Consider the following 17,367-nt stretch of genomic DNA (forward strand, 5'->3'; position numbering starts at 1 on the left):
AGTAGCGTGGCTAATTGGTTATTTGATAATGTGTGCATGTTTTAATTTTGTGTAGAGACTAGAGAATCTGTGATAAGTTATGTTGTTAATGAATTGTAAGCTGATGCATCAAAAAATATAAATACACCATTGACGGATCTCGCCTTCCCTCTGTAGACTAATTATACAACGATAATAGTCTAATTTATATATTATTACTTCGATTGAGTTTATTCTTTTTTATATCGACTTGGTCTCCAATGTTATATAAATCATTGAAATGAAATGAAATGAAATGGGGTTTAACGTCCTGGGAAGACCGGGTATAAATCATTAATCAGACTCATAATCAACTCAATAGACCAGCGAATGGTTTTGATTTCCAACGGATTTAAACACGATTGACAGTTAATAATTTGATTTTAAAACTAGATAATCGTAACAACAGTAGCAATGACAATTGAGACTACATTGTTCTTTAAACGGCCATAAGACCGCTCAGAATGAAGTAATTTGACTGAAATAATTTTCAACATATTCCCTTTACATTATCTATTTAAACGATTATAGCGAGAACGGTCAGCTCTTTATCGAAATCTTACATAATGTATCTTTAAATAGGTTCTTCTGTCAGTCATAAATATCAATCAATGGCAGGACTTTCAAAGAATTGTAACGGTAAAACTCGCCTCCTCACTTTAGAATAAGATTTAAGTAGGAAATATATAATGAAGTATTATTGAAACAACTGAATTTTCCCATTGAATAATCACCCAAGCGACATGTAAACCAAATTTGGCTGGAATCCATCGGGTGGTTACGGAGCAAGTTGAAAATTTGGATTCTTTTACGTGCACATAATTTTATAATGCTTGTGCATCAAATAGCGATCTCTCCATGCCGCCATATTTTAGCCTCGGTTATGGAATATGGATTATAAGACACACAGAAAACTATTTCATTGGGTGAAAGTCCTCCATAGCAAACATAATACCGCGCATGTAAAGGTCGTGGAAACTCCCGCAAAACTCCAAGAGGTAAAGTTTGTGGAGATGACATGAACAATTCATCATACCTATCCGAGTAAAAGAAAACAACCATATAGATTCCCGTGTGCACACTAGCGTACGGGTAAAAGAACCAATGACGGTTACAATTCGAAGAAGTTTCCAGGCGAACTTCTCATTGCTCGTGTTGCACATGTAAACAAGTAATTAAAAATAACAGGATGTTGGTTTCAAATAACCCAGGTAAGTTGTCAACGAGACCTCAATCCCAAGTCATTGCAGTAACCAGATCAATGTAGAATAGCACAATTAAAACGACTTTATTGACACTAAAGCAGGTTTTACAACCAATGTCTACAACGATAAGAGTCATTATGCCTTATCATGTTAAACTGTATACTGCAGACGTTCTTCTTCGTACCTGGTTATCTGATCAAAAAGCAAATTTACAGCAATTTTTCACTGAATACATGTCTGTGAATCAATTACTCCCCCAAATTACCTTTATAACTATAGATAAGCCTCATTGAAAAGACTCATTGAAGGGTGTATATGACTATACAAGAATCAAGAATCGCTTTCATAAGTGTATGATATATCAAAAAACTGTGTAAGGCATATACGAAATATCGGATATCCGCATATAACATGTATGAATTAAAGAATTCTTGTATGAAAATCTGGAGGACAGATGTGGACTATATAGGTGAGAGGTGGTTATTGGTGTGTGTCTAGTAGAGGTGTTTATTATCAATAGTATATACAGTGTAACATATATCAAAAATTACAGACGGGGCTTTGTTAATATCGTATATCATTGACGAACCGAAGATAAAACGGTATTTATATTTCGGTGGTTTGGTTTGACGGAGAACGTAATTAAAAGCAGTTGGTTTTAACGACGTAAAAAACATATATTGTACAAGAAAATTTTATCCTCATGTTTAAAGCGATGTGTAGTCATTCAGTGCAGGATTATGTGATTCCTCTTTTGTGATTCACAAAAATGAATGTTCACGCATCATATGAGCATTAACAAAATGCCGTCTTGGTTTTGTTTAAAATGAAGTGTCAAGTGTCCAACATCTACGTTTTGTTGTCAATGTTACCTTACTAAAGTGTAATACGATATTCTACCCGTAAGACAGACAAACTAAAACAAATGTTTGGACTATTTGTTGAAGATCACCAAAAGAAAACGCAAACAAGATAGAAGGAAATAACCGTTTTATTTAACCCATTACCTTGGAAGACAACTTGGAGCTGAATTGGGATTAGAACCTGTTCGTTAAGTAATGATTTGAATTTTAAACCAACTGTGGACTAAGTGTCTGTATTAATTCCCCATTAAAAATATAACCATATATAGATTCGACGATGAAAAAAGAACGATTTATACTCCAGCCTACTTATATTAATTTTTGTCATCTGGTTACTGTTTATGATATTTATACCACGATTTATGCCAAAATCAACAAGCAGGACCTGTGTTCCAGCTATTAAACAACGAGGCAACGTTTTGACCTTTATAGGCTTGATGGGAGTGAAAATAAGAGAAGGCATATCACCTCATCACACCGTTTTAACATATAACGATGGGCCCGTGTCAGATCTGATCATCTATTTACAATGAAGTAATGTGACCGACTATTTACCAACTCATTACAACATTTAGAAAAACTTATCAGATTTCATGAACCTAACATATGACTTGCTATTAGATGTTCGGTCAGTGTAGATCTGAGTTTATTATTTGGACGTTATTTAAACCCAGTCAACTGTTGAAAGGTATGGTGTATAATGTAAAAGGCGAACACTGGAACAGGTAGTTTATAAAGAAGGTGGCATTACTACAATACTAATGTAAAACAGCTCACACCAAGATAACGTGTTCTCTGGAACAACATGCAGATTAAGTGTCGATCTTGAAATATTTTTGTTCAGATGTTGTTTTTGGGGGTGTTAATGCCGTGTATTATTAAATTCTACTTTCGTTTTGTTACTGTGAATGAAGATCGGAATTATTCAGTTACGTAAAGGTACTTTCCAGTTAAAAGAGTTAAATTCTAGTGCATTTGGTGCCTTAGTATGTCATTTTGTCTACAATTGGTAAATTCAAATATAAATAGGATATAAGTACCATGCTTCTCTTAGAAGGGGAATGTCATTTATTTTCCAGGTGGAATCCCGAATATATTGTATTGTGTGGGATGTTTTATGTAGTGTTTCTATTGTGATCGAGAACAGCTTTGTAATTAGACTCTGTGATCTAGAAAGGTTACCAAATCAATCCAACACTAGTAGTTCTAGTAATGCCAATATTTTACTAGATGATATATTAATGGTATTCAGCTCGAAGTCTTAATATATAAATAACATCAAACTTTATATCTATCCAAGCATTATCATGTTCTCTTAATGCCAAAAGTAAACAGCAATATCGAAAGCCACTGACATAAATTAAAGTTTGTCTCGACTGGGTAAACAGCTAACTTTCACTATCAAGGTTTTTAATATAAGTAGAGTTTAAGCTCTTGACTTACAGACATATTAGTGCAATAGAAAACATATTTTCAACATGTCGCTGTTTAGTATATTAAAAGCCGTCTCTGTAAGACTTATGCTATTATTACATACATTACTTACTATATGGAGGGTTAGTATAGTGTATGGTGACATCTATTACTTATTGTTCCTGGCAGTTTTACCATTTATCTTGGAAGGATTATACACTGTCATAAAAAGAAATGGTATTGAATGGAAATGGTAAGTAGCATGTTGAATTATTTAGAAACGTAATAACATTGGGTCTATTCAATCCACAAAATGCATTTTATTCTGAAAGTATGCCGTTGCTAATGTCCATGAAAAATATGATTACGGACTCAAAACGTAATAATGTAACAATAAGTAAATACGTAAATTACTATATAGTGTTAAACACTGTTTTGGTAGTTGGTATCTTAATAGAGTGCTGGTGCCGTACGTCGCATTCTTATACATTTACTAAGGGCTTAAACGTTCAAATTTGCATATAGCTCCTATTAAAATATCTCGCATTATAGTGTTTCTCGTAATAAATATATTACCATATTGTTTGAAGGCATTTTCCAATCGAGGGTTATGCATTTATGATCTTGGGTGTAAACGAAATATATACCTTTAATAAATCTCTATAGCTTATGGTATTGATTTTTTTTATAAAACAAACATCCCTGCAAGAAAGGCATGTCGTGAGACCAATGGAATTATAATAACGATATCCCTCATGTGTTATTTTCATTATATTTTATATCAAGCAGTGCAATATATTTGCCACGGTGTTAATGACATTATATTCGACGAACCGTATGGTTCATTGACCTGTTAATAAGATATATTCCTTGGTTAAGGGCTAGTTGCATCTTTTTCTGTAAGGGTAGGCTGGGGGGTGGGGCGGTAGTGGGATGGGTTGGCGTGCAAGCGGTTCTTTTGTCAGTGAGCGGCCAGTGGGCCAACGACAGAGCATTAGCTGGAGTCAAGCAGGCGAAGTCCCTTGAAGATCCCACGTTCTAAGAATTTGAAACTGGATTTTAATCGATTAAAGAGAACTTTATTTTATGAAAAATTGAATAATAGGGGGGGGGGGGGGATAAAATTACAGCTACCTATAAATGATTTATAGATATGTATACAGTATAGTTATATAAACTCATTAATGTTTTATTTTACAGAACTTATACCTCGTCAGTTCTTTTCTTTGTGCAACAATAACTAATTGTATATAACTGTAACATACTTTTTTAATAATTCTTGTATATGAGATACGATTAACAATCGTCGGTCTGTTCTTGTGAATATAATCTTCTAACACTCCTTCATTATTGATCAAATAAGAGAACTATCAAATACATTTATATTAAAATACGCCCACCAGCCATCAGCTACGTGGACATCAACGCGACGTTTCGGGCATTGAACCCAAATTGAACCAAAATAATATTAAGTGTCTCCATTTTCCTTTCAAATTTCCGCCTTGTGTATATCGAAACAATATCAAGTTTTGATAACAGAGCATAAGAATTTATGCAAAGGAAACTCAATCCTGCTTAATATTAGCTAAACGATCTACACCGTGTTCGAAACAGTGGTACTAACTCCACAAAAATATAAATACACCAATTTTATTTCCATCTTGCTTGGTAGATAACCCCAGCAAGTCCGGCCAATGGCGTGTAGAAGTTTGTGGATGCTTAGGGCCAACTCTTTGATTTGCATGTTCCAAAGACTCCAGTAAAGGACCTAATAGGCTAATGAGATATGTGAGAAGGAGGACAATTTAAATATGTAGAACATAATATGAAGTAAACATTTTATTTAAATTAATTAGTGCAGCTCGTACAACGAAGTTAATATCGATAGATTTAATTTAAAAATCTTAATTTTAATTTCAATCCTAAATGCCCCCACCTCCTTCTATGCAGACCACTTAATTTTAATTTCAATCCTGGATACCTCATTAAATAAATGCACGGACTTTTAGTCCCACGTTCCCATCTCCCTCTAAGCACCAGTGAGGAGTCTGGCAAAAATTTACGTTGATCGATTACGATCTATTTATTGTTCAGAACATGTTACTAAAAGTTGTGTTATATTGGTAGACTCATATATTAGTACATGATATTACTGTACTTAAGTGTTAGTATAGAGTATTGATATTTGTAGATTTAGCCCAAGTGTACTAAACGAATTTTTCGTCATTCAGGTCTCACCTATACATTCCATTTTTATTGATATATCAATATCAGTTATCATTCTTTTCGATCAGTACACAGTCTGTGTCATAATCTTTTAATGTACAACGCCTACTATAATTATATAGAATCCTACCATACACCCCCCGCTTAAAAGAGACTACAGTTAGATTCTATTCATGCTATGGGGGTTACTATGCTACTTATTAATCCTTGTTTTTGTCATCCATGAAAAGGAAGAATTTCATATATGTTATATATTTTCGCTTTAGTTTAAAATTCAATAAAAAAAATATAAAGTTTTATTGAAAGGAAAACATAGATATTTTTTTTAAATAAAGAGTGACATTTGTCCCAGAGCTAGAATTTACTAACGTGTTATAAGTTCCAAGGAACGTTATCTATGCTTGACTCCATCTTTAATTCTTAATAAAAGAATATCGCAATTTTAATCAACCGAGATGAGAAAGATCAACTTTATGATTCTCACACCTGAAAGGGTTCAGTTAAACGTCCTTGGATTTAATATACTTAACAATGTAAGTAAAGAATGTAAAGATGCCAATCAGTAAAATATATACACGCTATTCATAATAACCAGTCAACAGTTGGTGAAAACTGTTCGTAACCACAAACCATGAGGCTATCCAATAACTTTTCTATTTTTCTAAACTGTAAATCGTGTACGTGTTTTTATTGTATTAATATCTGATACCTTAACAACATGGTTAATTTTAATTCTGTAGTTCGGTGTCATTCATGTAGACGTTTTTAATAATGATGATAATACAGGATTATGGTGAGTATTCAAAAGGATAATAATATGTCAAAACGTAAAGAATGCAATAATGTGAGTACAACGTATTCTCTCAATACTGATATCATTATTTAGAAAGTGTCAATAATTTCAATTTGATCAGGTAGGAAGGAAATTGCTTTTAATGTCAATTGGAAGCTACTATTTTATTGGGGGATATATAATAGCTACTTATGCAGGTTAAACTACTTTTCAGGTATAATCTTGATATACTAGTCAGAAAATCGAACCGTCCCAAGTCTCTCTGGTGTCAGATACCTGCTCATTGACTTCAGAGTTAAATCCATGACATTTCTTGACCTATATAATTTAAAATTCCGATGAAATTAATCTTTATAACCACAGATAGTCCAATATGTCACATCGCCTGATACAAATGGGGGTGACAATTCAATTCAATTCTTTGCTAAGCCTGGTAAAATTAACCGTTTTCGTCGGTGAACAAATGAGACAAACGTCAGGTGCAGGTGACAGTGAAGGTTCGACTGCTTTTGAATCGACTTTGGACTGCCAATGATACTCGCACTCGGTTAAAAATATAAATCTGTCAATTCTATGAATTATTTGATTATAAAAGTAAATATGAGAATTCTGGAAGTTTTTAATCCACTTCTGGGGAGACTGTCCGTTTGTTTTTGTTATGAGCTAATCAACCGAAATTGTTCTTGCAGAAATTGTTTTTAAATTTTCACGGAACCCGGGGTGTGCCACCCTCCCCCAACTCACATATATGGATAGTTACTTTAGTAACGAAGTCTTAGAGACCCCCTAGTGCTCTCTCTTCGTTACTGGCGCGTCCTAATGACAACTAATATAAAAATAAGGCTTTTCCCCCATCTCGGTTCTAAGGCTATTTTGGAATCCTTACCGTCTATTTTTCACCGTGATTCTTCTTTGATCGCCAAAAGGAATCATTTCTTGCCACATCCGACACAAATTTATAATAATCCAACACTAGAACATGGTAATAGAACATAGAACATAACAAAGACAACTTTCGAAACACCTAATCGCTTTATTACCTATTAGTAGCCGTCACCTACGATTAATCACGCCCACGACAGAATTATTGTCGCTAATAGATAAAATAAAGTTAAAAACCTTAGTTAATTCAACGCCCCCCCCCCCCAATCAATGCATGTTTATTCTGCTAGAACACGATATCTATCATTTCTGGATATAATGATCAATTTTTCACCTGACAGTTCCTGTTCCATTTCGCCCTTTAAAACTTTACGCCATGAACTATTTATGTTTATCTGAGTGAAAACTTTACGTTCTTGTCTACTATTTCAGGATCTGTCCATGTTTTGTGTTATATTTGTTGGCCACTATACCAAATATATGGTTACTAGAAATTGATAGAACTAAAACATTCGGTTCAATTAATACAACAGCTGTAGATGATGTTATAATTAGTGGGGTAAGTATCATTGTGCAGAATACAACTGTCGGCGATAGCCCCCCCCCCCCCGCACCATCAGAAATGAAATGAAATGAAATGGGGTTTAACGTCCTACTCTTCTGCACCTAACCTGGGCTAATTGAAGACGGGCATACGCCATACAGTGTGCTATGAGGGAAATTTTGCCCGGGCAGCGGCGCTACGGCCTACTCTTATATCGAATTCCAACTGCCAAGGGATCTTTTACGTGCACGCCAATGTGTACACGGGACTCGGTTTTTCGTCCCATCCGAACGACTAGGCAGCTGTCCTTGTCAGGCCCTCCGTTCTGCATCACTGACAAGGGGAAACCACGCCGGAAAATCGAGATGAACTTTCTCGGCCAATGCAGGGATCGAACACCCGACCTCCAGGCTAGCGAGCCAGCGCCTTACCCACTTAGCCACGTGATCCCCCCCGCACCATCAGACCAAGTATGTACCGTTAAGGTTCACAAATAAAACTAATAACAAAATCAATAACAATCATAATATGACATGAACTTTGTGACAATTTGAATAAAACTGCTTTCCGGCGAGATAACGATCGGCAAACAGCTATATAAGTAATACGATCAATGTTCTATCGAGGGGCGCAGTGTTATTTTCAATCTGGTTAAAACACAGATCCTATTTCGTTTCGTTTTTATAGTTCAAAATTTCGTTTTACTTGTCTTTACTACACTTGGATCTGGAAGAGTTGTTATTTAACGCGTGTTCTGAATGGTGTCAGGGATAAGCCAATGAAACGGTCTGTCACGGCGAGCTTTAGGCGTGTTTTGCACTGAACTGTGGGTAATCCACTAGTAACATCAATGCTGATTGGTTAATCAAATGTCTGACATCATAAAGTCATAAGTCGGTCTTTTGACCCCTGACGTGACCTATCGCTATAACTTGTCAGATCTTCATGTAGTGTAGGCCATCGAAAGTATAAAAAAAACGGAACAAAATATAGATCTGTATTTTAATCAGATTGTGTTATTTTATGCACTTTATTTTTTTACATCATCGGGGGGGGGGGGGGGATTATGGTTAGCGCCCCCCTATTCACAGTTTCTAGATCCGCTACTGCGGATGATTCTATGATTAAAAATAACTGTTCATCAAACTATTTTTCACAGTAACTGTACATCAAATTATTTTTCAGATAAAGATACCATTAAAACTACCAGCAGATACATGGGTGCTAGTGATAGAAGAATCGCTCTTGTATCTGATGATAATTGGACGATGGCTGCTTCCTCGTGGACGCGTCAGTCGTGAACAGCTGTCCGAACTATTGTTTACTTTTATTGGCATAGCTTCTGATATCATGGAACTATTCGCTTTGTTTGATGAGGAACCGGTTCGCGGGAGTTTAATATTCACCTATGCGCTGCTGGGAGTGTGGTCATGGAGTTTACTCCAATTCACCATGGTACTAACCGTAGCGTCTAAACCAATTAGAATAAGTCTTATTGAAGAGGAAAGCAAAATGATCTGCATTGAACCAGATAAAAAGAAAAGCACGGCTTCCTTTGAGGTGCTAGCAACCGTTGTCAGCTTGTTCATGCAAGATGGCCCCTTTCTTGTCATGCGCCTTTACACCATTATAGAGTTTAACCTCGTGAACTACAGTTTAATATTTTTCACCACGAAAAATGTTTTAGTTATTCTTTTACTTCTCTACAGACTGTTTGTGAAATGTTCGGACAAATGCTGCCCAGATGCTGATGACGACAAAGGTGCAAATGATGATGACTTTCAGATTAAGAAGTTGTCGCAACACCAATTGACTCGAGAAGACATCATCGCTGCTCTAATGAAAGACGCGAACACGGTACGAAAACGGAAAACAAAACAGCAGCCCGATACAAACTTTGATAGCATTTACGGAGGGCGATCGGACATCACTGTCCAAACAATTGTGCAAGAAGACATACCTTTCGATAAAACTTTTGATATCGATTTCGGGGACGGTGGTGAAGTTTTAGAAAGTCAACTTGACAATGACGGACCATCAGCCTCCGGTGTTCAAGAAACTCTAAAAAATAACGGTTCTATTATTAACAATAACGGTACAAAGTCGAAACCAAAGAAAGTGGTTTTGGTAGTTGAGTCGGACAAAAATGATATCTCTAGTGATTTTGATAATCAAGAAACACCTTCTCCAATAAGGGAATTAGACAATATGTTTACTGATAGTTGCAAAACAGCACTTTAATTCTAAACAATCCTATATATATCCGAACTAAGAAATGGAAGAGACTGGGCTTAGTCTACTCTAGCTGTCTTTATTCATACTAATAACCCAGTACATGTATATTCAATTATCATATCATATTACACTCAAATAATAGCTAACCTAATGTCTATTCATACTTGACTGCATTTAACAACAGGTATTCTACTAAATGATCGTATAAATAAATTCAAAGAAATTGATTAAATCCGAATGTCTTTTCAAACAGCTTTATTAATATGTACTTCCTTTAAAGTCAAATTATCCGGCTACGTCCATGTAGGGTTTTTTTCCAATGTGATGTGAAAAGCTGTTGTATTTATTAATAATTCTGTATCTGTTACTCAAACAGATCGAAACATCTATTCTTCTCTAATGGTTCAGATATATTTCTTGCCCTTCGTTCAGGTAGGATTATCTAGGTTTATGGGAGATAACTCTGTTTTGTCCCGGTTTTAATTTTTCTGTTGCTTTACCGAAATCTGGCGTCGAATATGGAATTATTATTATTATTATCGTTTCATTTATATTGCACTACATTACATATCAAAATGTTCCTAAGCGCTCCACAAGACTAATCATAACACTGTCCGAAAAGATGAGTTTTCAGTTTAGGCTTAAATATATAATATGAATTTGATTGTCTAATGGTTACACGAAGACTGTTCCAGAGTTTTGCAGAATTACAGGGGTATAAGAAATGGCCAACTCGTTTGTTAAATTTTGGGATCGAAAGGTGAGTTCTGTCCTCGGCTGATCTCAGATTAGATCATTGGTTGGAATAATATGTGTGAAGTTCTTTAAGATAGAATGGATGGGAATAGGAGTATAGAGAATTGTATGTGTTGCACTGTATTTTAAAATAGATGCGGGATTTTACGGGTAGCCAATGAAGATCGTTCATATAGGTTGTGATGTGTTCCCTTTTTCGAGCTCTACATATAATCCGAGCAGCATTATGCTGCGCAACTCGCAATCTGTGTTCCAGCCAATAATGAATTAGCGTAGTCTAGATGAGAGGTTACAAGTGCAGGAATGAGATGAAATGGAATGGAATGCGGTTTAACGTCCTACTTTTCTGCATATACTGGGCTAATGAAGAACGGCATGCCCTATGCAGTGTGCTAAGAGGGAAAATTTCCCCGACAGCGGCGGTACGTCCTACTCTTGTCGAATTCCAACTGTCAAGGGATCTTTTATGTGCCCGCCACTGAGTGTAGTTGTCTCCCTTATTAACTTTAATTGTCAACGTATATGGAAGTAGGTTACTCACGCCCCCCCCCCCCCCCTGCAACAGACACACACACACACACACACACCTTGTCAACTTATCATGTTTGAAAAAATGATGGGTTTCACTCTTATTCTGTTGTGAGTATGTAGGTCTAAGAACAAAATTTCCCCCAGGGAGAAAAATAGTCGGTCTCAAAATAAGTGCAGTCACTGCAGTCGGTCTCAAAATTATGTATCGCCGTCTTAATGAATTAATGAGGTAAACAAATAATGCCAGAATAGATCCCAAATACAAGTCGGTCGCAAAATCAGTGCAGTCGGTCGTAAGATATGAGCAGTCGGTATTAAAATAAGTGCTCACTGCATACGTCACTCTACTCACGCAAAACTTTAGTATAAAATAACCTTGTCGACTTATCATGTTTGAAAAAAATGTTTTTCACCCCATGGCAAAAAAATAGTCGGTCTAAAAAAAAGTGCTCACCGGAGTCGGTCTCAGACTAAATGAATTAATGGGGTGTTTTCTGACCATCAGAATTCTGCAAAATCTCTCCCCAAAGTCCAGGGCATTTCAGAAACCAAGTAAGCGCCCCATTGAGGTAAAGTGCGGCTCACTTTTTGGTGTACAATTTACGAATGAATAATTTTGTCGTTGTGTACATTTTCTCCTGTACACTACGCTGCATATACCATAACTGTCTTTCATAGCCTGGTCTATGAAGAAATTTAGGATACTTTATAAAAAAAAATATTTACTGGTTGCGATGGAACTCGTGTTTGTCCAGTATATAATTCTGATGAGTTACACTATTTGCTCATGTATACAACTATTATTCTCTATCCCTATACCTTCCAAGACACCTTTCGATGTAGAGAACACATTTTCTTTGAAAACTGATAAAAAAAATAATTGAAAACAATTAATCGATATACCTCTTTTACGTTTTACAAAACCCAGTCGAAAATCTATATATTATACTATGGACGACTAAAGGTGTCACTAGTAACCAGTGGGAGGATAGTAATATGTTTTACATCTCTGTTAGCACAGAACATAAACAACAGTCAACATTACATAGCTTAAAGATCGATAAATGAATATTGTAGTACTAGAAACGCTTTTATTACTAGACACATTATTCGTCCGACCACTATAATATATCGTGTATGCGGCACGCCACAACGAGGCAAACGTTTTCAGCAGCCAGTTCTGCAAACCGGCCTCGATTAGTATCTTACACTATAATAACTTCTAGAATACCGCTGTTGTGTTAAGACTATGGATTCCTTTAGACGTAATTAGCATGGTAGGTGAATCTATAATTTACTTTTATAGCATTTGTCGGGCGAGAACATTGATATCGATTTCATATGCGCTGCATTATGTTGCACATTAATTTTCAGAACGTATTATTAAATTAAGATAAGTAGGTTTATTAATACATTTATAGCAGTGTATTTTACTATTTTTAGCATTACACCCGTCATGTGTTTTATTATAACTACATAACCCTGTGTAAATAACTCTAATCTGGGAGTCTGCACGCTAACGCCCCCTGACTGTTGGGAATCGGAATACGAGGAGACCATAGCGCCACTATCGGGGGCCAAATTTTACTCATAGCACAGACATGGTGACCATCCTCCTTAGCCAGGTTGGTGCTGAAAAGTATTATATTAAACCCCATTTAATTTACACCGGGAAATATAAATACTACCAACCTCCCACCTAAATAAAGTTAGCCTTACTGATGTATAATAACTTGTAAACATAATAATTATCTAGTCACATACAAGGCTAACATCCATACCGTGCTGTTGGTGGGCCTAATATACAACATTTATCACTGACTGTGTTTCATAATTAAAGGAAATGATGCTGTTAGTGCAAAATAGTCATGTATAAAACATTTGTTGGCAAATATTATACACTTGGTTGCAAAAATGTCGGCCTGTTCCTCATATAAGAAATTCATCGATGTTATAAGGTCTATAATAGTGAGATTTGGAATTCGTGAATTTTTTTTTTATGAAAATATTGAAACTGATATTGCAAAGTTTAGTATTTAAAATGCATGCCGAGTTTGTTGGGGAAAAGGCACAGAAAGAAAATTAGTTACGTTTTAAAATATCCATCTGAATCAAACAAGGATGTCTAAATTTGTCAACAAAACTAACTGGGTTAATGATTCATTTCCGTATCAGTCATGTATTCATTTATATAGCGTGTATTCTCATATATAAGAAACTGGATTGTTTATAGGTTTAAACTTAAACAATGGATAGAAAGAAGGTATGGAAATGAGATGACTCAAAGATAAGTCACCAAAATGTGTGATGTTAGCTATTTCTCCTTTAAAGGACAATATTGGTGTCAGTCGTTATCACATATGTGATAGAACTAATAATTCCTTCCAAGACCAAAAGTTGTTGTGTGAGACTGTGAGAGGATATCTGACAATTCCTAAAAAGAATTGACTGCCACTAGATAAGAGAACACGAAAGAAAAACAGAAAAAGTCCGTGCATTACCATGTTTTTATAAGGTATATAATGAATATAAACAAGGGAATGTACTGACTATTTCTATTTTCCTCGTGTTCTCTTATAACATGATATTCAGTTACTTTATTGAATTGTCAGGTATCCTCTTACAGTCCTATATAACAACTTTTGGTCTTGGAAGGAATTATTAGTGAGCAGAAATTCGGCCGTGTATCTGTTATCACTCGTCACATCAGTCAGTTATATAGAGATATGACTCGTGTTTTCCTTTGGCGTTCGTCACTTCCGATTCAGGAAACCTGTTTTACTCAGCTATAATAATAAATAATAATAAGGATTCTTATATTGCGCTAAACTCCAGAACAAAGTGTCTGCTCAAAGCGCTAACAAAACTAAGTTCATCTGTATGAAGTATTAAACAAGTATGTCTTTAAACGTGACTTAAATGCTGTTAGTGACGGTGCAGATTTGAGAGAAACGGGTAGTGAATTCCACTTAATTGCAGCTGCAACTTCCAAGGACTTGAATCCAAATGATTTCAATTTCCATGTAGGCACATCTAAGTTAAGTTGAGACTGAAATCTAAGATTTCTTGGTATCAATGATCTATGTGTTAAAATTATATTTGGAATGTGTTTAACCAGCTCTATCACGTATGTGATAATGACTGGCACCAATATTGTCCTTTAATGGATGGAGAGACAAATGCAATTATTTTTTTAAAAAATATATACTCGTTACTCGTTAGTCAATGAAGCCTTCTCGTTTTCGATCAGGGCCTCGATGATGTATGAAATAATTATTATGCTCATTGGTACAATTGATCATGATATCAACTCATGAGTCATTTTAAAAATGTAGCTTGTGGCTATAATTATATTATGTAAAATTGATGAGACGTAGTACATGTATACGCCCTTTTTAAGGTGTGATAATTCACCAATAGTGTAATGACTGTTAGCTTGAAGAGGGTTGTGAATTTTATGTACTAGACATTCATCGTCTTAATAATGTAAAGTTGCTTGCCAAAATTGCCCCATTAGTAATGACTAAGAATCAAGAAATGTTAACAGCTTGCCTTGAGTTATTTAGTGGAAATAAAGTTTTATATGCTGAAGTGTTTTATATAACCTATGTCAGACAGCTTGCTGGGTTTTAATTCATAGTTTGTCAAAAATCAATGTTTTAAGTGAACTTAAATTATAATCAAGGCATATTTTCAATTGACTAAAGTCTGGCCACAGCTGGTTTATTGCTTGACATAATTATTAGCCGACAGTATTTAGTTCTTTTATACACAGTATAAAAACAGCTGCTGACGTTATTAGAAAATAAGAGAATATTATTTACAATATGGCATATAATTACTATTATTATACTTGGCTTAGTAACAAAGGGAAAGTAACGTCCTTTTGTTTTTTTGAAAATCAGCACTCTGGTTATTCGATTCGGGTCACATACATATAACGAAGGTCGCTTGACCTGGATCATCCATCCTCAAAAACGTAATGCCAGAAGAATCCTAATTATAATTCTCGCATGTTTCAAATAGATTAGATGTGTTACACATGCATATATTTTAGTAAATATTTGCTGAAATTGCAGATTTACCATGAAAGCTCAACCCATCGATATAACGTGCAGATGCAACCAGTCTTTTAGAACATGTTCATTCAAACCTTTAGATCGTAATGTCTGTCATTGAGTGAATTAGCGTGGTTTAGATCACAGTTGTTCACGACATTAAATTAAAACACATAATCGAGTTCATATTCAGGTATAATCACAGCATCGATTAATTATAAATAAAAGTAGTCAAGTATGTCAAGTATGAGTGACAGGTGTTATTCGTTATAACCCAAATATTGATTAAACTAGACATGCTGACTGTCAATTTTACCTTTCTGTAACAAATATAACCATGACTACATCTAAATAGAACAAAATAATATTTACACGAACTTAATATTGTTTTAGTGGGGCTTAATTTATCTCCCTTGGCTAGATTATATTTTAAATATGAGGTCATGATTATTAAGAATTTGCGCTTGACAGCTTAAACTTACATCGAAGAACAACTCGGTTGATCCGTCCTTACAATTACGTAAAGCTTGATTAAATTGCGTGGTGTGTATACACAATGCATTGTTTATTCTCTTTCATATCATCTTTCCTTTGGTTTCAGTGTTTGCACATTGTATATTATAGATAGCATAATGACCGCATTAGATTAAGTGAATGACCCCGCCTTTTTTTGGGATATTTCGGGGATACGTTTTATCTAAGGGTCCCTCTTACCCCTCCCCCCCCCCCCATCTATGGTCCACCATCTTTGAATTTCTCAAAAGTGATACCCAACCAAAAAACGGGAATATTTGATGCAAAAGAATATACATGTTCTTTTCTATATATATATATATATATATATATATATATATATATATATATATATATATATATATGAACAACATCAATAATTAATACCTAACAAATATCAAAACAGTATGTCGCAAGTTTACCACTCAAACCAAAACCTTGAGAATATACTATATAACTAGATATAATCAGACATTATTTATCATATAAAAAAAAACTATGTTGGCGTAAAGGCATGTAAATAATCTTATAACATTCCAGATTAGATCAGGGTCAAATAGTTCTACATTCTTATGTAGTAAATCTTTAGTTTTTGTACTGTTATGGTCATCGCATAAGACTCGGGATCAGGAATATTTAATACTATGCGTTTTTTTTATTTTTTATCTTAGATATCGATCTGTTTAAAGCAGAAATATGAGATGGCGTGTTCATGAAAAATTCATCTATTTATTATTTATCATTCTGTGAAATGACGCATCGCGCTGTGGCAGAAATAATACCTGCACGTCATTGTATAGATAGATGTACATACGGGCATATGATGTAGTATACTGTGGGTATCCATGAAAACGGCTTCCCGTATTTTGTTTGGGAGGTGAGTGGAGGATGGGGTGTCGGTGTCGTTCCCTCACTATTTCAATTAAATCCAAACTTAGAATTCGCTAATGTATTGAAATGTCCAACCCTTACAAAATATGAAAAAGAGGAAATGTTGGATTCCCCCCCCCCCTTTAAATAAGACTTTAAACTTTGAGGTATTATGAATTATAAGTGTAATGATAATCCCTTTTCTCTTAAAGATGTATTATAGATGCATTATGTAAGAGCTAAATCTGCCTATTGCAAGTCTTTATTTTGGCTTCAAATGTCAAATAAACTATTATATAAACATTTATTAACATGTCAAGTGCATAATCATAGGCGATCGGATGACCCCGGTTTTAAGTAGACTAGAACGCTTCGGCCATTTAATGATTTAATTTAGAAATGGAGAATCGAAGCTAAGTCTCGAATAACAAGTACCAATTTTACGATATTAAACTCCAAA

General features: G+C 35.0%; 2 protein-coding genes across 5 annotated transcripts in view; both read left to right on the forward strand.

Moving 5' to 3' along the window:
* Positions 1–2,145: 2,145 nt before the first annotated feature.
* On the forward strand, positions 2,146–10,368 carry LOC126810028 (transmembrane protein 26). Its single transcript, XM_050534946.2, has 3 exons — positions 2,146–3,752; positions 7,833–7,959; positions 9,130–10,368. Exons 1-3 carry the CDS (start codon positions 3,565–3,567, stop codon positions 10,183–10,185), a joined length of 1,371 nt encoding a protein of 456 aa, XP_050390903.1. The 5' UTR covers positions 2,146–3,564; the 3' UTR covers positions 10,186–10,368.
* Positions 10,369–12,587: 2,219 nt separating this feature from the next.
* Positions 12,588–17,367, forward strand: part of LOC126810022 (sodium/calcium exchanger 3) — a 30,122-nt gene continuing 25,342 nt past the window's right edge. For all 4 annotated transcript variants that reach the window (XM_050534933.2, XM_050534935.2, XM_050534936.2 and 1 more), the window contains exon 1: positions 12,588–12,743. The gene's annotated coding sequence lies outside the window, so the exon portion shown is untranslated. The remainder of the gene's footprint in view (positions 12,744–17,367) is intronic.

This window comes from Patella vulgata, chromosome 2 (assembly GCF_932274485.2).
Source record: "Patella vulgata chromosome 2, xgPatVulg1.2, whole genome shotgun sequence".
In the NCBI taxonomy this organism is placed as follows: domain Eukaryota; kingdom Metazoa; phylum Mollusca; class Gastropoda; family Patellidae; genus Patella; species Patella vulgata.

Coding starts and splice junctions, on each gene's coding strand:
- LOC126810028 (XM_050534946.2), top strand. CDS start 3,565: ATGTCGCTGTTTAGTATATTAAAAGCCGTCTCTGTAAGACTTATGCTA. Junction 3,753..7,832: donor AATGGTATTGAATGGAAATG/GTAAGTAGCATG, acceptor CTACTATTTCAG/GATCTGTCCATGTTTTGTGT. Junction 7,960..9,129: donor ATGATGTTATAATTAGTGGG/GTAAGTATCATT, acceptor ATTATTTTTCAG/ATAAAGATACCATTAAAACT.